At 39.0% G+C, this 22,873-nt stretch overlaps 1 protein-coding gene across 1 annotated transcript; it reads right to left on the bottom strand.

Annotated features, from left to right (window-relative positions):
* Window positions 1-293: 293 nt before the first annotated feature.
* Window positions 294-22,520, bottom strand: GLB1 (galactosidase, beta 1). Its single transcript, XM_010072574.1, has 16 exons — window positions 22,485-22,520; window positions 22,025-22,194; window positions 18,478-18,628; window positions 18,118-18,178; window positions 17,514-17,608; window positions 16,024-16,204; window positions 15,505-15,563; window positions 14,481-14,602; window positions 14,345-14,385; window positions 13,751-13,863; window positions 11,598-11,672; window positions 8,937-9,026; window positions 7,502-7,615; window positions 6,504-6,635; window positions 3,212-3,451; window positions 294-554 (listed from the first exon to the last, which is right to left on the bottom strand). The coding sequence occupies exons 1-16, from the start codon at window positions 22,518-22,520 to the stop codon at window positions 294-296; spliced, it is 1,941 nt and encodes a 646-aa protein (XP_010070876.1).
* Between the last annotated feature and the right edge of the window lie 353 nt (window positions 22,521-22,873).

Here is a 22,873-nt window from a genome sequence, read left to right on the forward strand (position 1 = left end):
CCTGTAATGTAAGCAGCCTACAAGGAGTACATTTTTACTAGACATACAAATGGTATCTTCCAGTTGTTCAATTTCACAGTCCAAGGCAAATTATAAAGCTACAGCTTTTATTTTTAAGAGAACTTCAGTATTTAACTGTCAGATTTTTAAAAAAAAAAAAAAGTCTTTGAAGAATCTAAAAAGTTGCCCCAGCCAAGCAACTTACTGATTAACACGGAGTCTTTAAAAAAGGGGAGTATGGTTTGAGGGAAAGGGGAATAAAGTGGGGGGAAGATAAGGAAATACTCCAATTATTATAGATGGTTCAACCATATGTCTCTAACAAAGAGTTGGGGGGCATCATTTTCATACTGCATGGTTGCATTGATAGTAGGCTTATCCACAAATTCTATCTCGCACGCCTGGGTGCTGCAAGGAGAATGCTCCAGTTCCAACACTGTTATGTTGTTTGGCACTGACGAAACAAGTATATTCCTTGGAACAAAAAGCGTTAGCTGAGGACCACGGGCCGGCCAGTAGCGCCCAAGATTAAAGCCATTGATCCAAATTTGCCCCTGTTAAGAGAGAAAGAAAAAAAACCAACACCATTTTAATAATTTGACAGAGACCAAAGGACAAAATAGCTTTAAGCATAACACTCTTCAGATAGTAACTGAATTTCCTCCACCCTTCAGTTTGATAGAACACAAGGATAGAAAATCTGTTCAAGAAAATTCTAATGACAGTCAAAAGAATCTAAATTCCCTGATGAGTTAAGGGCATCATTAATATTTAAAAAAACTCTTTTAAATATTTTTTCCAAAAGTCTATAACACGGTGAGTTGCAAAATGTTCAGTAAAACTACAAATGGGCTCCTACTGAGTTGAGCTGAATCTTGGTTCATTAAACAAGAAAGAAGGGAGGATATACAGTTGATTTGGACAAATAATTTGCTTTCACTCCTAAGTGTCTTTTCACCATATGTCAGACAAGAGTCCAGTGGACAAGAAAAGGGATGGGAACAGGTAACTGCTTCTGTGTTTTCCCTCTTGCTTTGGCCTCTGGTAATCAGAATATCAAGGAAAACAAAACTAACTCATGGCATTGACGTACACTGATAAAATAGTGTAATCAAATAGTCTGATTCAGTGGAAAGTAAGGACTTTTACTACACTCTTGGTGAATTCTAAAATTGTCTGGGATAGCTGAAATCAGAATAACACTTTTAAAGGATTTACAGAAGCACAATTTTAATTGAGTATTGCGGTTCAAGCTGTTTTGGAGGTATTTTTCCCATGTTTTCTTTTTCAAGTATTAAAAGAAATTTTGTGAAACTTGCAAGAGAAATTTTATAAGTAGTTGGTACATCTGCAAATACAGGTGAATTATTTCAGCTCTGTATCCGCTTCCGTGGTATAAGATGATATCTTGCAGAGTTCTGCCAAGGTGTTAATAAATTTTGACCTCAAACTTTTTTTTTTCTAAACCATATTAATCTTGCTTTGTGGCTTGGTTTTGCTGTATTGAAAGGCAAAAGAGCTATTTATTCCAGCTCACTACTCTGCTTCTGTTGTAGTTTCAGAAGAAAACACAGCATTAATGCAAACTCCCCCCACACAGGATGAATTATTGAGCATACCCACCAGACAGCAACCTACTTACTACAGAAAGTGACTGTAACGCTGGGAGAAGTAGGAGTTTACTGTAGGAATCAACTGCATTAGAGTTCTAACACAGGAGGTATAATCAGACAGGTCTCGGTTTCTGATCTTTATCAGTTACTGGAAAAATAACTACAACGAGTGAAGCTATGAACTCAATTTCTCAATTCCAAATTATCCTTATTAACATTGCAGTGTTTAAGGACTACACACTCACGAATTTCTATGCCCTGAACGAGCAAATCATTACACTACACACCAATAAATATACCCTAGACAAAATAAAGGAGGGTGGATCTCTGTCTTCAGTAACAAGACTTTCTTTAGCAGGGTCAGCAACTACAACCCACATTTCCACAGAAAATCAAGAACAGTCCTGACTCCAAATCCTCTTTTCCATTAAAGGAAAAAAGTCCAATAAATCTAACCATACATTCTGGGACATGTATGCTTAAGGGCATTGTGGATCCTCAAGCAAGGGTGGAGGAAGTTTTTACACAGTGCCACTCAAGGAATTAAGCTCCAGATTCCTGAATGGAATTTCAACCCTTTAAACCCTCTGCCTTAAAGGCATTTGCTCATTGGTAAAGTTATATGGAAGTCTCAGTTTCCACACCCAGTATCACCTCAATCTTGTTATTGATGGGGATCTTATTTAAAACTTTGGTCAATCCATATAAAGCTTGAAGGATTAATTCCATAGCCCTTACTTACAGTTCATCTGGGATCTCTTCAAGGTGACTGCTTTAGAAAGTACACAAACTATGTAAAACAAAGGTTTCTATGTTAGTAGATCAGAGGAAAAGATTCCCACCAGTACATGAGAATTCTTGGACTCATTTGCCATTTCAAAGATGAGTTTGTCAACAGGCAAGTATGGTCATCTCGCTTCCTGATTATGATTCAGGGGCCACAGAATTTACTGCAGAAGTCTCAGATTCTAGTTCCTCTGCAAAGAGCTATTGGTGGATTTTATTCAGTGATTGTGTAAAATATGACAGTCTAAGTCAGACTTCCTCATCCAAGTTCAGTACCACAACATTGCCTGCAATGAATCAGTCTTCTGCATATCGGGAAGTGCTTTAACCACTACAAAACTGCAGATAGACCACCAGCAACTCCTTCACTCTCTTTTAATAGCAGTAAATTAATTGTTTTGATACCTAACACTATCACAGACACTTCCCTTAAGCTTGGACTTAAATGCTTAAGCCTCCAAGAGGAGTGGCACTTCGGTGCACACATTCTGCTCTCTGTGCCTCCCAACAGCTAGTTGAGCTTGTCCTTACCCATCCTGCATGCTCACTGTTGAAAAATGAGAGTTTTTTTGTGATGCTCCACTTTCTAGACCAATACCATATATCTTTTGAGTATGTTTCCCTTCTCTTTATGGTTTATCTCCAGATTTCCTTACAGCAAGGAATCCATTTCTTAATATTTTAAATGTATTTGAGACACTCCACCACTACAACCAACTTCTACCCATCCAAGAGAGGTGGACTTTGAGTGTCCATAGAAGTTCCAGTAGCTCTCTGAGTGGACTTCAAGTTCTTACTGAAAAAAATTGTACCTTTGTCCAGCCAGGAAATTTGACATAGGTGTCTTCAGGTAAGTCTGGAATCCCTCCAGGAATTGAAAGTCTACCAGTGTAAAAAGTAGGTGCTTCATAACTCAGTGGATTGTCAACAGATCTCTTTGGTCGTTCAAGGTGGCAATTAATGTCATGGTTCACTGCTCCATCTATGTCTAGAGGATAGATTTCCCATTCAACAAGTATATCTTGATCAAGAGTTAAATTTGAGACTAGACCCTAGGAGGAAGAAAACACCAAAACATAATTAGCTTCATCTTATTGAAGCTATTTGTCTGCAACTATAAACCAGTCAGGAATAAAAACTGAATCGAAGTACTTGCAACAGCTGCCAATCTGTGTATGAAAAAAACAAGCATCTGGTCTTCATGCAGTTATAAGCTTTGCTTAAGAATAAAGTTTCATTTATTCTCTGGGAAAGATTGTTCCTCTTTGAAATTTTGAGCTTTCATTGATGCTCAAGTGGTTTTTTTCAAACCTTTTTCCCCATAACTGAAAATTTCTGTTTTGCTTTAACATGAACATGATTCTAAAACCTATGAAAGCACAAGAAGCATTAACTATCGTAAGTTTGAGATACCATCAAGAAATTTGGTAACACTGAGTCACTAACCCAAGACATGAACCTGCACAATAGCAGAGAAAGCAACACTTACTTCCCACAAATCTTCTACAGCTAGCACACAGTATCACAAAATCAAACACAGACTTTGTGACCCTGATTCAGTGAAATACTTTAAGCTTACAGTCAGCCTCAAGCCCACAGAGTCCTGTTTCATTTCTATGGAACCATGCGTGCAGCACACCGGGGTACTCGCACAGTGAACACAACAGCAAAGGAAGGTCATTGTGTTATAATAATAGTTCCTAAAATTGTGTTTCAGTGCAATGCAAGGGGTTGATTTTAAACCAATCCTGCCACGTCCATATCATCACTTGAATAGAACCTGCAGAGAAGCTGTTTTTTTCAGTGCAACTTAAGGTCTGTTGCAAACATCACACATCCAACAGGAACAAGGAAAACCACATTTTCTCTGTCCTCAGAGGGCTGATACGATGTCGTGTGTCTGTTCAGATGCCTAGTAAGCATTGCACTGACTCCACAAGCCTCATCATCAGTACAAGCACTACTTGGTTTTCTCCTCCCTTACCTAGATGCCCACTTTCCAGAACAAAAAACTTCTTTTTCTTATATCAAAATAAAATATCTGCATAGAGTTAAGTGGCAAAACTTCTATGCAACCTAGACTTTATTCTGTCTAGCGATCAACTGAAGTAACGCAACACAACTTTAGCCCAAACTTTCTAATCTGCCTCCCTAAGCCCATCTTTAGGCACTACGAACGGTGTGATTTTCCAAATGCAATTAAATGCCTACTAAGGGTTTTTACACATATTCAATCGTTTAGATGTGGATAAATTTTCCAAGTAAAAGAAAGATATAGGTGGCAGTGAGCATGTGAAAAAATATAGAAAAAAGAGAAACCACACTCTTCCTTTGTGTCCTTCAACAACAAGACTTAGATCAACAAAAACCAAAACCCTTTTAAGATTTCTTCTTAAAAGCTAGACACCTAGTTTATTTCAAGCTCAAAAAAAGTGACAAAAAGCCACCCAGCCAAACAAAATCCAGAAAAGCTACCCTATTTGCTTAAAAATGCGAGGCTTCACAAGGTAGGAACCTCTTCCCCTAAAGTTATTTTTTAAAATGAAAAATATCTAAAACTCAAGGTATAATATTCACAGTTTTCAAAACCAACACAAAGAATAGCATGAAGGAAGGATTCTACCAGATGAAGCAATGCATGTTTTCCAAAGCTACCTGAGAAAGACTGCCTCTTCCACACAGAAGGATCCTGCATTTAGAGGATGCAAGTGTAGATGTGTCTAATAAACTTGCTTTCACTCTTAAATCTTTAAAAGGTTGAAACTCTGGCATAAGTGTGAATTTCAGCTCAACCACAGTAACACTGAGCACCTCCCTAATCCAACCTCTAGCTCTTTGTTCTGTTACTTTAATTTAGCACTAAGCACACAGGTTCCTTATCACCTGTGAGTAAATAAATAGGTACATGCAACATTTCTGCTGCTTCTGCTTGAAGGCAAAACATTAGGGAACTAGCTGCCCTTTCCTGCCACTCAGATAAAGGCAAGGCAACTTGAAAAGCCAGAAAAACACTGTATAGCAGCTCTAAGTAAGAAAAATGGGAGGGAAACAGCCCTGCAGACACCAAGGTCAGTGAAGGAGCAGGGGAAGGAGGTGCTCCAGGTGCAGGAGCAGAAATCCTCCTGCAGCCCATGGTGAAGACTGTGGTGGCACAGGTTGTCCATTCCCCATCCTTCTGCACCTCTCAGGGGAAGAGGGCAGAAGAATCAGGAGTGAAGCTGAGCCTAGAAAGAAGGGAAGGGTGGTTTTAAGATTTGTTCTTATTTCTCATTATCCCACTTTGTTTAATTTGCAATAAATTAAATTAATTTCCCCAAGTCAAATCTGTTTTGCCCACGACTGTAATTGCTGAGTGATCTTCCTTGTCCTCATCTCAACCCACAAGGTTTTCATCATATTTCCTCCCTATCCTGTTGACAGAGGAGGAGTGATAGAGCAGCTTGGTGAGCACCTGGTAGCCAGCCAAGGTTAACCCACCACAGCCACTCATGCAGCAAGGCAACAGTCCCAAAGGGCACCATGGACCTAGAAGCATTTGGAAGCTTTCTGACAATTATCTCTAACACTGATAAATCCAAATCTGAACTGGCAATTTTGCATGGTGAAGTGCTCATGAGACAGTCTTTCCTAGCCACACTGAAAATATTGCAAGGGTATGCTGCTGAAAAAACGATATGCGACACAGAAAAAGACACAAAAGTGTATATAAATGTACCCATACTCAAATACAACCCCAAGATTCACAAGCCTTGAAATACAACCAAGATCTAGGCCAACTTCCAATCCATTTTTGGAGTTTATCCAAACAGCTTTGCACATTTTAAGATGTTAGCTACAGGGTCAACTCAATTTGAAAGTCTTGTGGGCGACACTTTGGCTGAGAACATAAGTGAACCAACAAGGAAAAACTTAAAATATGTCTGTCAGTTTTCAATTCCACTTTGATTTCGGTGACTCAAATGCAAACTAGTGAGTAGTAATACTTTGAGGCTAAATTACAGCTGTGTAATCCTGATCCTTCTGCTCTAACCCACTACTTTCTTTTAAACCTGTGGAAAAGAGGAAAAGCCATCATAATCCAGTAACTCAATTGATTTTACTTACCTTGAAGTCATTATTGTATCTACCAAAGTTAACTCGGCCCATATTCTCTACCAAGATGTCCAGATTTGCTCCAGCCTTCCCAGTTATATTTATCGTAAGTGATTTGTCCCTTTCAAGGACACCTTGAGGAACCTATATGAATTACACCAAGATTAAGAAAACAATAACCATTGAAAACCAAGAAAACGCTGTTTTTGATGCACCTGATCACAAGAAGCAAGTCCTCAAATTTAGTCTAGTGACTGAAAAGATGTTGGCAATATCAGTGACGAAAAGGGGTTTCATCTTCCAATGAAGCTCACATCAATATTTAGCTTTATTTATTCCCATTCCCACAACATAAAGAAAGAAGAGCTTGACTTGGACACAAAGGTGATGAGAGACAGCATGGGTCAAAGAATAATTAAAAAACAGGCTATCAAAGTCCAAGAATTTATATTAATTCTCATTAAGCAGGAACAAAACCCTGCTTAAGGGATGAAAGGTAAAGACCACACATCCTGTGCAATAAACTTTTAACTTGTGGTCAGAAGCCAGTTTCATAAGGTAAAACATAGGCTAAGGCTTCTACTTTCCCCCTCCCTCAAATGGAAAAAAAAGAAAAGACAAAAAAATTTTAAAAAAAACAATCTATGGAAACACTGCAGAAAGCCACCAACTGTATATGATTAATGTATTTCATGAACCTGCAAGTAAACCCTTCTTCTAGGTTTTTTTTTTTTTCACTAAAGTCATGAATCTGTATCAACGTTCAAATATCTCAAAAAATAGAAAAGATTAGAAATAATAGTAATTTTCTGAAATATGAATACAAACATTTAGTATGAGTCAACTGTATACTTCCTTACTTCCTTCAACTGATTAAAGAAGATTATCCAATAAAGTTATTCTGGGAAACTGGAGAAAGGAGTTAAAAAAAAGGCAGACTGTATCCTTTTGGGATATGACTTTTGGGAAGGTCACTCACAGCAGAAATTAATACCAGCAAAAATGTTTACCCCATCGACAGAGACATAGGCACGATCATGGACTCCGTTTAAAGGTGAAGACAGTTGCGCTGGCTCCACACAGTTTTTTGGAAGCATAGTTCTGTACAGTACAAACCCAAAATACTAAGAAAATAAAAAAAAGGAAAAAAAATCAGATTAATGAACCAAGTCATTCTGTAGCTTCAGTTCAGGTCATTAATTAGAAATAGCCCACATTCCTGCCTACATGCTCAGACTGAAATGTTAACTTTCATTCACTTCAGATAGCATCTATCACAGATACCGGCTTCAGATTAGAGTTCACTTTGACCTTTAAGTAACGGGTGTAAATTCCACAGAGTTTCTATTTTTAAATGTTTCATCAGAACATTTATGTAACTTTAAAAGATAAGGGTCTTAGCTGCGAAGGTATTTCCTCAGTAAAAATAAAGAAGCTAATGACTGATGGTCTTATTTCTTCACTAAATTCAGTGAAAAGATAACTGGAAAGCCCCTTCATAACTAAGTTTATATAACAAACTTTGAAGTGCACTTGTCACCCAGTGCCCATAAATTGCCATATTCATCAAGTTGGTATTATCTATTTTAAAAACTACCTGATTTACCTCAGAAACATTTTGGAATATTTTTCACTAAGTTCCCCATCAGGAAAGAAAAAAAAAATAGTCAGTCATTGGACTTGTTCCCAACATGAAACACAAAGTCAAAAAATGCATAATCTCTTTCTCTCAGGAGCCATGAAAACATTTGTCTTCAAGACTTGGATTAGAACATACCCGAGAGAAAAAAGTGAGAGTAAACCATTTCCATTCTGCTATAACTATTATGTTTGCATTACATCTGTAACATATCTCAACCAGTAGGGTGAAAGACCTCAACAGTGGGTTGCAACAGCTCCAAGAGGTTGCTCCCAAAGGTTTCTCTCACTGCATTCTCTTGCCTCACTATCCATGTCGTGAAAGAAAAGGACTACAAATAAGTAGGAGGCCCATAGAAGAGTCAAACGGATTGTATTCCCCAGTTTCCAGGCTCCCCGACTTGTATAAGAAGGGACCATCTCAGCCACTGTGCTCACTCTGATAGCAGGTGAGGAGAGGCAAAAAAAAAAAAAAAGCCAGGATAAGGAAAATTAATAGTGAAGAAAAAAAGGATAAAAACGTCTCTTAAGAACCTGGAAATCAATAAAGAGGAGATAAAGGTGAAAAGCCAGGACAACATATACACCTACATTCTGGGAAAGAGGAAAACCCCAGGTGCAAAACATGAGCACTGTACAATATGGAAAGGTCTCCAATGCAAAAAGTCCTGGACACCTTTATAATACTATTACTTCTGTGCTGAGATAAGGTGCAAGACACTGGACATAAGAAGAGTCGTACCACAGAGGGTTGTTTAACTAAACTTTACAAAATTACTGCAAAGTGCCTGCTGAAGGAATCCTCACCTGCTTTAGCTGAACAAAGGTTAATGGGTAAGTGCTTTTCACTGGTCCTGCAGCTGACAGCCTGTCAAGAACATCCACCACAGTGCCCACCTGCAGCATGGAAAAAGCAGATATATGAAGGTCAGTAAATTTCAATCCAAATATAACATCTTGCACATCCAGCCATCTAGCTGCATCTGTCCAGAAAGCAAAGAAATCTTAAGCCCTTACATCATCCTTATAAGACACATTAAAAATACAATACAGTACAGAGAACAGATGAACCCTCAAAGAAAGATGCTACATGTGGAGCAATATTTTAAAAATACAGATGTTCAAAATTTTCTATGCATTCGTAAAAATAAAAGTGACCCTTTATTATTCAATGAGAACTAACCCAAGAGCTTCTCACAAAAGTTCTATAAAGAGACACAACTGCTCTGAACAATTAATACAAAACAACTGTATTATCTAAATTTTGCTCAATTACATTTACAAACAAGATAGGGAAAATGCCACTGATTTCTCTCAAAGTCCATTATCAATTTTATGTTAGTCATGTGAGAGAAATCAGTGGCATTTTCCCTAAGTCCATTATCAATTTTATGTTAGTCATGATGCACAGAATATGCCTCCTGTCTTACAAGCTCAAAGAATCAATCATCTTCATATTTTCCATGCAAGATGTCATTCTGCTTAACCAGAAATATTGTCACTGTTCATTGGTAATTCCATATCAGACATTCAAAATATTTCACTTATGGACTAGGCTGGTAGAAGCTTGTTTCTTTGAAACTTCAATGGATTATTTTTGTTCAGCTTTTCACTCTTAGTGGTGTGCGCAAAAAAAACCAAACGAAACAAGATCCGCTTTTGCTGCAAGTTCCTGTTGACTACTTAGTGGACAATTGTGATGAACTGACCACAACCCCCATTCCACATCCCCCAGCACCACTGGAGGGGAGGAGGTAGAGAAATTGTGAGTCAAGTTAAGCCTGGGAAGAGGGGAGGGGTAGGAGGAAGGTGTTTTAAGATTTAGTTTTTATTTCTCACTACCTACTCTGATTTGATTGCTAATAAATTAAACTAATTTCCCCAAGACAAGTCTGTTTTGCCTGTGACAGTAACTGGTGAGTGATCTCTCCCTGTCCTTATCTCAACCCACAAGCCCTTCATTATATTTTCTCTCCCCTGTCCAGCTGAGGAGGGGAGCAATAGAGCAGCTTGGTGGGCACCTGGCATCCAGCCAGGGTCAACCCACCACAGATAGTCAGGTCAAAGCTGCAATATTTGAGCAAGCTTTGTCATCCAAGTTCTCCTTTTGAAGACAAGTGTCTGGGCCAGGCACCCCACAGCATTCGTTTCTTGAACACGTGAAAGAGAAAGTTCATCGTTCTGGTGAAATTGGACAGCTCGGAGAGCCATGAACCATGAGAAGATGGCAGAGTCAAAATCTGATTGCTAGGCTCCCAAATGCTGGCAACCTCTGATAGCAGTAGACGTGATGGGTGTACTGATAATGGTGTATAATTAGTCACTACCAAATACAAGCCAGTTCAGTGAAATCTCATATGGAAACCCCTGCCCTAAAACATCTGAGGATATTCAAAGGCTGTTGAAAATGATATAGATCTGTTTCAACTTCACCAGTGAATTACTTTTATACAAAAAGTATTTCTGCCCACCACTTGAGTGGGATGACTTGAAAACACCTGCAAAGCCTTATCACTACCAAATTTTGCAACACTTCAGCCGCAGTGCGTAACAGATCAGATACATCACTGATTGGAAAGGTGGCTGCCAAATTAAAAATACAAACTATAAAATCAAAACGTTACAAACTACAGTATCCCGTATACCAGCTGCGGTAATCCTTCACCTCAGAACAACTTGTCTGCGCCCAGCAGAATAAATGCAGCCAAGTTCATACCTGTTGTCTCTTCCATCTCCCCTTAAACCATCCTCTACACTCACTGTAGGAACCTAGTTCTCAACCATATTTCACAGAAAACTGTCACTGGTCCTAAAATGATGGTCCTATGGACCAACCCCAGCTACTCATGTGCTGACCAGCTCTACCACTGTTGTCAGACAGGATATAGCAAGGCTGCGTTCTGCATGGTTTTCCCTCAAAAAAAAATTTCTCTCATCAGCTACAGATTTTCCACAAATCTTTTATGAAACTTTTCAATAAATTTGGAAGTCTTATCAATAAGTGTTCCATATTCAAAATTTAAACACCTAGAAGTATTTAAAAGATATGTATATCCTACCTGCTGCTTCTACTTCAGGGCATCACCAACACAAAAACACCCTTTGCTCACAGCTCTCATGCTAGCATTCCCCAGCTACATTACTCATACAAGAGTTATCTTAGACAACCATGATTCTGTTGTGTTAAAAATACATTATTTCAGTTTAGTAAAACTTCAGGCACATACTGTACATTGTAAAAAATATTTTTTTATATCCACCTAACATACATTTTCTTATTTTCCACCATGGGCATGATTCCTAACTCCCAAGCTCTGCCCCCTCCTTCCTGAAAGTTTGTTTTCAAGGTTTCCCTCTTTATTTTCTGTGATATCTAGAGTGCCATGACACCCTCATGAGCATGTTTGTTTTTTGCAAAAAATACAGCACTACAGAAAGATACACAGTGTATTACAGATGTCAATTTACCTTTTGCAAGCGAACTTTCCCATATGCAAATTTGGGTGTTGTCGGAGGGATAAGACCTTCTGGTAACTGCTTATACTAGAAAGGAAAGGAAGAAAATAAACAAAACACACACACAAAACTTCAATACAAACATGCTTTAACTGAATTCTCACTTTCCATGTCACAACTTACAAAAGTAGAATAACCTCACTGTGCTAAAGGATTACAGCTGCATCTAGTCTAAAATGGAGGATTTAAAAAAAAAATAAAGCCTGACTTAATCACATCCAGTAAACAATTTTTAACAATGATTCAACTTAAGGTCACAGTAAAAAGCATAGCAAAGAAATGAGCTGCCAAAGAAACACCGGTGCCCTCAGAGCCCTCCTGTGGCTAGAGCCTGCCTTACTGTCTTCTACAACCCTCCTGCAGTGGTCTCCCCAGTACATGGGAGCCTGAGTTAACCTTTCCAAACCTGTAGGACAGTATTTCCACCTGACCCTTCATTAGCAGCACTTCCATAAAGGAATTATTAGCCTCTTGTGCCTTGTGTTATTATACTCCACCACCACCACCTGCTAATCCATTGCTGCCCGGGCTAGTCTCTTTGAGAAGCAGATCTGTTCTTTCATTTACTGAACATGGCCCTGTCTGCATGCTACAGAGAAAAAGCTTCTGCAGGCAAGACATCCCTGTGATCAAGCAATCTAAGCCTAGATTTTCACACACATGCACAAAGGACCTCCCTTGTGAAGGCTATCTGAATCTGCACATTCAGTGACTTCCCAGTGCTTGCTTTTGCAGTTCCCAGTTTGGTTTTGGTTTTTTTAAAATAAATTTGGTGAGGGACTAAAAGGGCATTTTTCTTAAAAAGAGTTTACTTTGACTTCAGCTTAAAAGTTTTAGCACCAGGTATAATTTGCTAGGCTTACACATGGCATATCCAGCACAAAACTCATGCTCAAAAGCTCACCTCTGTACCAAGACAAGGTGGTTTTTTTGTGTAGCTGATTTTTCTTTTTTTTTTTTTACAGACCAAAGCATTATAATTCCCAATACCCTCCTGCTAAACCTCAACTACGGACTGATGAAAGCCTGATTTATGTTTCTGGTAGCAAGTTCACTTCTTACTCTCTGTATTTGAAAATAATCAAGGTTCAGGCTTAAAGAAAACAAAACTATATTCACCCAAGACAAGAAGTCAAAAGTGGGAAATTTCAGCCCAAATGGTAAAAATTAGAGAATGCTGTCAGCAACTGAAAGAAGCTGTAGACTGAAACCCTTCTCCTTTACATTTATTAACTGAAGGAAACAGTAAAGGAAAATTATAAAGTGTTAGCCTTGTAGCACAGCTAACATGTTAAATGCAGTCATTAGTTACAGGCAACTTAATTTTCTTTCATCAGCCCCACCTCAAACTGCAACTGAGTAGATATAGACTGTTATGGGTTTAGAACCCACAGCAGAGACAGGAAAACTTCACCGAGATCCTATGGATATGGAAATTAAGAGATAAACAAACCACACCAAAAAAAGCTGTAGCGTGACCCAACACACCTTAGGTTATACTGAACACTTCAGATCTTATCAAATCTATCTCAGTGCGCTAGAACACTACTTACATTTCAGATAGGGATCTTGCCTTGAAGAAAACAACTCAAAAACAGGAAGTTTGGGAATATCTCTGGTGAGAAAAACTGTATCGAGACGTGAGGATACCTTTGAAAGGCTATCAAAATCATCCCATCAAGGGAAAGCTCAGGGATAATGGAGAAACTGAAGAAAATGATCCACAGCAGGCCTTCTGCAGGTATGGAAATAAAGGCGTGCTCAAACCTAGAGAAAATGTAATACACTTCTCGGAGATCTACTCCCCTCAAAAGCATGTCTTCTAGTGAATAGGAACGTTGCTGGCATACAACAGGTGAGCGAGTACAAGCCTGAGCCTTCAGATTTCCACAGAATGTGTTTTTAAGGCTCATCTGAACAGCCTTCAATGCAAGGCTATTCAAAATCCAGATACAGGTTCCATGTTTCACTTCAGTCTCCAGTTTGTAGAGATACTGTGCATTTTTACAGCAAAGGCAAAGCTGGTCCCACCCACTAGCTACAGTTTGTGGCATCACAAAAACATCTAAAAATCCCACTTCTAAATAAGTCCTAGGGACACTCACCATACCAATGACCTCCCTCAAGGCAAAATATTTTTCTGTCAGATCCCCCGCTTCACTCAGGGGAGCATCATAGTCATAACTAGTGGGCTGTGGCATGTAGGGCATATTGGCACCTAAGGGAGAGGAGAAAAAAATAAAAAGCAATAGAAGTAGTGAAAGAGTTGGGTTTTTTTTTTTTCACAAAGGTATCAACTTTCAGAATTCTTTTCAGTCACAGCCAGACACTGCTACATTTTTAGATTCAAAATAGGCCTTGCTATTTGGGATTTGGCATAGAGAAACTGTTCCTGATGGAGGACAATGTCCTTCTGAGCTCATACTGCTCTATTACAGTGTCTTCAGAAATATTCTGAAGAGAAACAAATTTATCCATGTTTCCACTGTTTCACAGGACTGAGTGAAACAGAAGTAGCCTTTGCAAGATCAATACCATGGGGGTTTAGCACAACGTGCTGGCAATAGACAGAGAACAGCTAGTGCAGTCCTCTTTTGCCATGGGAAAGCAGGCATAGCTTATTCTTTCACATAATACATTACTTCTTAATTCATAAACAGCTCCCCTACATCATTAGTATAATTTACATGATTTCTTACCATTCCAATAGCCAAAGTTAGTCCCACCTATAAACATGTACCTAAAAAGGAAAAAAAAAGCCATCCACTTAAATCAGGTTTTCTGATTTGGGAAAAAAATCCCCCCAAAATTAACCTCTACTGAACACACACTTACAGGTTAACATTAGCACCACGTGCCAGGATTTCATTAAGTGTTTTAGCAATAGCTTGTGTGGGCACAACAGAATGGCGGTGCCCCCAGTGATCCAACCATCCAGTATAAAACTCAGAATTAACCTGAAAAGAGGAAGGGCAAAACAGAAAGGGAAAACATGAAGAGGGAACCAGAACAGCATGCAACGTGGTTTAAGGTTACTAGCTGTAAGAGGGAAGGAAAAGAGGCACCTTGACTCATGCAAGCCATTTTTAAGCTACTATAAATACAACAAAGTACACACTAAATCAGTCCTTTTCAGGAGGTTACTGGCCAAAGAAATTAAATGATAGTTTCAATAATTTTATAGGGACACTTTGAAAATAATGGCTTAAGTACCCACGAGCACACATTTCCTTGGAACCTGTCAAAATTAACATGTTTCAGACGCTTGGCATTCATATAAATGATGGAACCAATACAATCTCTGTAGAATAGCATACATAGACTAGATGTAACCAAAAAAAAAATCTTTCAAATACCCAAGCTGCCTTCTAAATAACTTCATAGCACAGAGATAATCTTGTAATCTTAATGGGCCTTCTCCCTATGTCAAAATGGCTCCCAGTGATCTCACATCCCATTCTAGCTGGTGTAAAACCTTTAAGGGTAGCTGAAAACAGGAAGCAACTTCTAACCTACTCTTTTAATTTTGCTTTTAACTTCCACCCACACGCATACCTCACTAACTCATCTAATCATACTTACTGTTTCCGCTGCTTTGTAAACATTTGTCTTAAGAAGGAAAAACACTGAACCAAAATCAATACCTTTTGAGTCTAAAATAGTATTTGCAGAACAGCAGTTAATGTGGATTTGACAAACACACACAGAAGCTCCGTTATTCAGTTTTTTCTGACTGCCTTGGACATTATGCCTTCATAGACGTGCCTCTACAACTCTCCAACACACTGATGTCAACTCCTCTCCTATTAACCGCTGCAACATTAGGAATGACACAAGAAATTTAAGTGAAAAGACATACCAAAGGGCCTGTAGGTTCACTGCTCCTTTGAGCTAAGAATGCTGCTGTGACATTGCCACCTATAATCAGAGAGAAATAAAATTGAGTTGCTACATCCGTGACTTTTTCAGTCTTTCATTTTACTAAAATAGAAATAAAACTGAGTTGCTACATCCATGACTTTTTCAGTCTTTCATTTTACTAAAATAGGTGTCCTGTCTCACTTCCAACATCTAGCAAAAATCCAGACAAGAAAGTTACATCAGAAAACACAGAAATCAATGCCTTTGATTCCAGTGTTTAGGTTGCAGAACTTATTTAAGATATATACATACATGTATGCATGCATGCATTGTATGTCTTTGCCTTTGAGATACATCTTCTGAAAACCCAGTTTTTCTCAAGAATGACATCCTGGCACCAAGAACTCTTGACTTGTGTCAAGAATTGCTACTCGGTCATTTGCTACCAGTCAAGTCAGTTTGAACTGCCACAAGCACACACAACAGAATTTTTTGGTAACAAACTGCCATCTCCAACCTGGAGCAAAGTCCACCGTTGCATAAAGACCCTGAAGAGCTCCACATCTCAAGTGAAACTGGCTTGCACCATCAGTTGTGAACAGCACCACCTCATCCCCAAGATGCTGGCGAAAGAGCTTCAGAAGGGAACGCAAATAGTTGTAGTCGCAAGCGAAGTAGCTTCCGTACTCATTCTCCACCTACACAGTAAAAGCAAGTCAGTAAAGCTATAGCCAGCTTCAGCCTGCATCTGAAACCAAAATGAAAAGTCTAAATCCACCTGTCCTCTTCCTTTGACAGCAATGCTGAAAATGTAATTTTAACTCCAGACCTGAGGAATAGGAGAAGACAACACTTCCAGGCACTCATTCCTCTCACATGTATCATACAGTGGAGCAATCACTGTGTGGAGATAAGTAATTTTCCTAGAAAATCACCTTCTGCATAAAAATCTCTACCCCAGCTACTTAGCAACAGTGATCAAAACAGAGTCTTTATTAAAAAGGGAGAGCTATGACGCACCTCCCAAGCAGAACAATAAAACACACAACAGGTTGTGACATGATCAAACCTACAGCAAAATTGGACTTCCAGAACAGAAACATCTACAAGGGGCTCACATGAACAGCAAAGCCCTGGAATGGACTCAAAGGACTGAGGGGAGAAGGACAATCTGGCTACTACTGAGAGGTATGCATCTTGCCCTTTTCCCAAGGGGACGGACTTTCAAGCTCCAGATCCAATGCCACACACACCTGAAAGTTATTTCTAAAAATCCTGTTATAAGCATCTTATTTCTGCCAAGGAATAATTTTGCCAAGTGCTTTTGCTCAATAGACATAATACATTGTTCAAGAACAATGACCTTAGGCATATTATAAGAAGGGTCTCCTATCCCATCCTGTGCCAACCAGGGAGTTTAAAAAAAAAAAGAAGTTAAAACAAAGCTTTTATTATGCTCAAATACTAATATGAAGCTATCACCACTGCACATCTAGAAGGAGTTTAAGAGGGAAGCTACTCACCAAGAATGCACAACATTGTGTTCTGCAATATTTACAGCTTAAATTAGGTGCCAAGAACTAAGAATCCTAAATTTTGAGACAGTTGTTGTCACAAATTTTAGGCTCACTCCATACTGCTTTTGCTTCTATCTGCAAGTATCCGTATTCCCCTTTTTTCCTGTCGGAGGGTTTCAGGCAATTGTAATGGATTGTGGCTTTATGTAAGAACTGTCACGAAACTCAGGCCTAAAAAGCTCCACAAGTTTCCTCTAGTGCTTTCTATAGTTGTGGGGAACAACTTTGACATAGCAGATAAGTGCTCTCTGAATTCTGGAAATAGTACATTCAGTTCTTTAGGATACAAGTTTCCATCAGAATCTTTCAGCTACCTGAAACTGTTAAGGAACATCTGTGACTTTGCCACCCAACACCCACAGAGTGACTGCAAGAGCAACATAAGCATCCATCCACGCTGCTTGGGTTCATTTGATTCTCAGGAAGTTACCTGCACCATGATGATTGGACCTCCGTTTTGATAGAGATGAGGCTTCATCTTTGGTAAAAGGACACCCATCCACTTCTCTACCGCTGCCAAGTAATCTGTCATACACAAAGTATAAATGTTTCACAACTTTTCTGCTTTTTTTCTGGTTGTTGTCTTATATTATATACAAGTAGTTTTTGCCTAGTATTCTAAATATGTAAAGTACAACAGAACAGCTTTTACTGAACTGATGTGCTCTTATACTTATTCATAATATCAGCTTCCAGTACAGTTTACTAAAAAATAAAATATTTACATACTGAGCAACTTTGAAAGTCACCAGAGAGACTTCAATACGTATCACACAGGTTGTCCTAATACATTTCAACAGGAAAATTACTTCTCTCTTGGGACCAATTACCATGAAACTCGTCAACACCTTGGAAACTTTCTACCCTACTTTGTTCTGTATACTTCCTGAACGCACACTTCTTAATCAGATGCACTGAACATTTTACTCAAGATAATTTAAGCTGAAATAGGAATTATCTAGTAAGGGCCTTAAACAGCAGTCACCTTGCTGCTAAAGTGTGGTTTTTTTTCTAGTTTTTTTTGATGCCTTTACCTGAATCAGAAGACCTGAGAACAATAGATTTCTTCTCCAACAGCCATGCAGGAAGACCTCCCTGGGAAAAGAAAGGGAATCATTTCAGTGACTATCTTTAGCAAATGTAAGAAGAATTTATCCTTTTATCAAAACACATACTGAGACCTGAAGATTGAAGATTGATTTTCTACAAGTAATAATTCCCAAAAAAACAAAGTAATTTTGTGTTGTAAGAAGTCACTTAGGATGCTTTGATTTTAATACACTAACCCAACAGTCTTGTTCAAGGATACACCAAGGATGTTTGTCTACTTTAAGACAGAAATACTGGCATTAGATTTACCCTAGAAATGAGATAACCGTTACAAAAGACTGTACCATGTCCCATTCTGCACAGATGTAAGGTCCAGCTCTCAGGATAACCAGCAGACCAGTGTCATTTGCAAGCTGCAGGAAATACTCCAGATCTTTGTCACCAGCAAAATCATAGACACCCATCTGGGGTTCATGGTAGTTCCACGGCACATACCTGTCAAGAGAGAAGATCACATTCCATTAGGAAACTGAGACTAAACCAGAACTCTGAATAACAACTGTTTGCAGTTGTCTGCAGGAGTCCATATGAATGCAAGGACAGATTCTGGTAGCACTATTTGGAAACCATGATGTCTGCTGCAAAATTCAAGTAGTTAACAGATCTTAGCAAGTCAGCTGCCAGTTGTATCACGGTGGGAGGTCTGTAAAGAGATGAATACTGTCAACCATTCACAAAGGAGGTGGTTAAGGACAAGCTTGCACAAAACTGCATGACCCTTTGTAAACCGATCACGCAGCTTGCACAGGAAACAACAACTTGGCTGACAGGTCCATGCTGCTGCCACTAGAAAGGACTTGAAAATGTCTAATCCTCAAATGATATTGCAGGTAGGTCCTGAAAGTTTTCATTAACCAGGAGCAAGACAGGTTCTAGAAAACCTGAAGGCAGAGGATGCTAAGGTGCCTAGGAGTCTGGACAAAGTAAAACTTATTTTTAACCAAGTAATAAAGCTGCCAAACACGCAGACAACCATTTGAGAGTACACCTCTTTGCTACTTCCAGGGCTTAGGAAACCACAACCTCACCACAGAACATCTCACAGAAGACAAAAAAATACAGTTGGTCGCAAGACAAAGAAACACACTATCTACCAACTACTAGGCACAGTGTTGTAGCTTATGGCCCATCCTTGACAATCAGCAGTTTCGGCTTGGGCTAGTACTAAGCAGCAGTTGTAACATTAAAATTAGGGAAGAACACTGCCTGAGCAAGGATTCAAGACAAGAAAACTCATTCACCATACAGTTACCTTTTTGCACATAGGTTCCTAATCCTTCTAAGGGAACTGTTGCCACTGTTCCAGAGAACAAATTTGAGAAAAATTTGTAAAACTAAAACTGTGGTTAGTCAAGCAAAGACTCAGGCAATACTTTTCTTACCGTCTAGGTTTGTTTATACGTCCCAGAGTTAATTTTGTAAGAACTACCCAAGAGAGAAAAAAAAAAGTGCAGAAAACAGTGTTTTCAATAAACAAGAAAAAGAGGAAAAGCATTCTAGCTGTAATTTAACTACACCTTGTAACCTGTTAGGTAGGAAAATATACTCATTGGAGAGTTCTATGACTTGTTCTATAAATGAGTCTAAAGGTCTAAATATGCTTAATAGTGTTTGAGGTGAGGACAAAAGGGTTTCTCCAGCTCACTTTCACTCAAGAAAGAAGATAGAAAAATTCTTCAATAAACTGTTTTAATTTATGCCCCATGCTTCTGCAGAAGGCCAGAAAAAAGAGCAGATTTTAGTGGAGAAGGGAAGAAAGTGAAGAAAAATATTTTTGTGAAGTGTTTTCTTACAGAATCAATCATGATATAAATGTATTTTAAACACTGGTCTAAAAATTCTTCCTAATTACTTTAACCCCCCAGTATATTTCCTACAGCTAGCAACATCCTCAAATTACACTATTTTACTTGGAAATTGCTATTCTTAGCAAGTATAGCTCCTATATACCATTGTGCAACTTTATAGTCAGTTGTTAATGCTGTACTGCTTTAGCTATAGAATAATGAGTTTATAAAGGAATGCCACATTCCTTTTTCAACCTTGAAATGAGGTATTTCTTCTGTATTTGAGCAACAGCATTTACTCTCCACTTACAAACAACTGCTAAGCTTTATCCTATGACCAGACTTTTCTTTAAAAGTCAGTTTTGCTCTCCTATTTCTGTGATATGTCAACAGGCAAAAAAACCCCCACTTTAACTACTCTAATGTACAGGACAACTCTCTCTGTAAATAGCAGGGTTGATTATTTTTTAAGAGAGTAAAGATAAATAGCTTGTACTAATTTCATAAGTAATAGAGCAGTACTTTACACATGCTAGTTAAATTATACATATTTAGCCCCATCTAGTGGTTAACTGTTTAACAAACCACTAGCTTTCAGTCCTTTCCGGATGTCTTTGATAACATTCATTTCTAGTTGGCAGACAATTCAGGAACTGCAAACAAGGACAGTTACCCTTGTGAGACCAGCTACCTCTGCGTCCTACCCGCTGAGCTCCTAGGTATGCCTCCATCATCTTCCAGGGTGTCACACCAACCACAACATAAACTTTCAACCTGCTATTTGGAAGCTTAAAGCTCAAAATATCAAGGCCTAAATGCAAGATCAAACTTCCTGTCTCTTGTTATCTCATATTCTGTTATTGCTTAAGGCATTTCCAGGGGCACATAGTTATTGACATGAACTGACTTCACCCACTCAAGAGTCCCAGACGACCTGCTGACTCAGTCATCAGCTGAAGGATGCATCGAGGCATAGCAAGTCCTTTGCAAATGAGGCTGCAGAGAACAGGAAGGAGAGCAGGTCTGGCTTGCTTTGACCACATGGTATTTACAAAGACAATCCTGAAATAAAAAGATCCTGTTTCCCTTGAAGTGGTAAGCCTCACTGGGAGCACCTTGATAAGAACAAGGAAGGCTCCCCCATTTTAAATTATAGCAAGACCCTTCCCTATCTCATGGGAGAAACCCCAAGTGGCAAAATCAGTCTTCGGAGGTAGCCCCAAGGTTGGGAATCCAGCTGTCTGTCAGTCCATAGCACGGAAGCAGGCTGTTTCAAAGACAAGGTCTAAGCCTTCTAATGATTTAGGAAAGAAAAACAAACATGTTTGGGAATTACAACTACTGCTTGAAAGGACTGCGCCTCACACTCTTCTACCACTCCTCTTCCCTTGTTAAGGAAGCTTTGGCAAAAATTAGAGTAAGCTACATTTTTTTTTTAATCTGTGCCTCACTTGCTGTAGTAATTACACAACTAGGTGGGAAAGACAAGAAACATGGACTAAGGGTTTGGTACATGCAACTGAAAGCTATTTAAACTGTTTGGTGTTTTGTTTTTTAAAAAGTACACCTACTACTCAACCATTTATCTAAACACTCCTGGTGAAACAGATTTAAATATTACTGCAGCCTTTGCCAGTACTTTTAAGGCTTCAGATACAACCTAGGCTGTCCAAAGAGCTTATTATCCCCTCTTGCCTTTCCTGCCTTTTGACCAGAGATTACAACACCCTTGGCAGAGGTGGAGTACATACAACTGTTCCATAGTAGTCGCCAAAGTTCACAGTCCAACAATTACAGGTCACATTTACACTCTGGGTTGTGAAGCAAGAGGCATTGACTATCAGCAGGGAAGTGGACTGTTACCTATAACCTGCCCAGTTGTCCCAGTTTATGCTGTTAGAGATCAACCTGTACCACCATTTGCTTCTCCAGAGCTTTCTCAGCTATTGCTTAAAAATTAATAAACTAGCAACAATGGTAGCAGCCCACATAACTACTTCTCATACATCTCCCAGGACTACAATCAGTTTGAAAGTCAACTTACGTTTGAATGGCATCAAGTCCTGCCATCTTCATCTTCAACAAGCGGTCTTTCCAGTAATACCGGGGCACCCGTGAGTAGTGAATGCTACCCGAGATGTAACGGAAAGGTTTCCCATCCTTGACAAAGCAGTCGCAGTCATAATCAATTCCAAAACTCCTCTGGGGTATAGTCTGTGTACAAAAAACAAAACCAAAAACTTACTCAATGCTTTTCTGCCTTGAAAGACACAGAGAGGAGTCTGTGGGTTGTCCGCAGACTTTCTACAGTGATACCTTTTGCAGTTGCTTATATCAGCACAAATGATGAACAATTCATTAGCAGAGATTTGGTGAGTGCCAACACTTTGCACTCAACACTTCAACTTACTAAACCGTTGGAAAACACAACCCCAATTCCAACTTAATGTCATCACTCAAGTGTAGAAGTGAAAGCCAGCTGGGAGCTTGTGAGGAACAAATACCACATTCAACATTCTTTTATTGTCAGTGCAACCCATTGCTCACAGATAAAACTTAAAACAAAACCAAAACGGTTCTCATCATGAATTTATGCCTGGCTCTGTCAATATTGTATACTCAGTTGTGAATACACAGAGGGAATGAATTCCCTGCATCTCCCTGGAAGATGGGGTAGTGGGTCTGCTAGTTTAGTAAGCGGATCCAAACAGACACAAACTAACTGTACACTATTTTGAGTGCCAGTTCATTCATACCACATAACATTAATGCCCTTAGAGGCAATGGCATGATGTTGCATCTTACGCGCTCAGAACATACTCGCAGGTAAAAGGGAAGAACTAAAGAATTTGTCCTTTCTTAAATCAAGAACTTATTTTTTGCAACCTTAATG

This window comes from Pterocles gutturalis, unplaced genomic scaffold (assembly GCF_000699245.1).
Source record: "Pterocles gutturalis isolate BGI_N339 unplaced genomic scaffold, ASM69924v1 scaffold17167, whole genome shotgun sequence".
In the NCBI taxonomy this organism is placed as follows: domain Eukaryota; kingdom Metazoa; phylum Chordata; class Aves; order Pterocliformes; family Pteroclidae; genus Pterocles; species Pterocles gutturalis.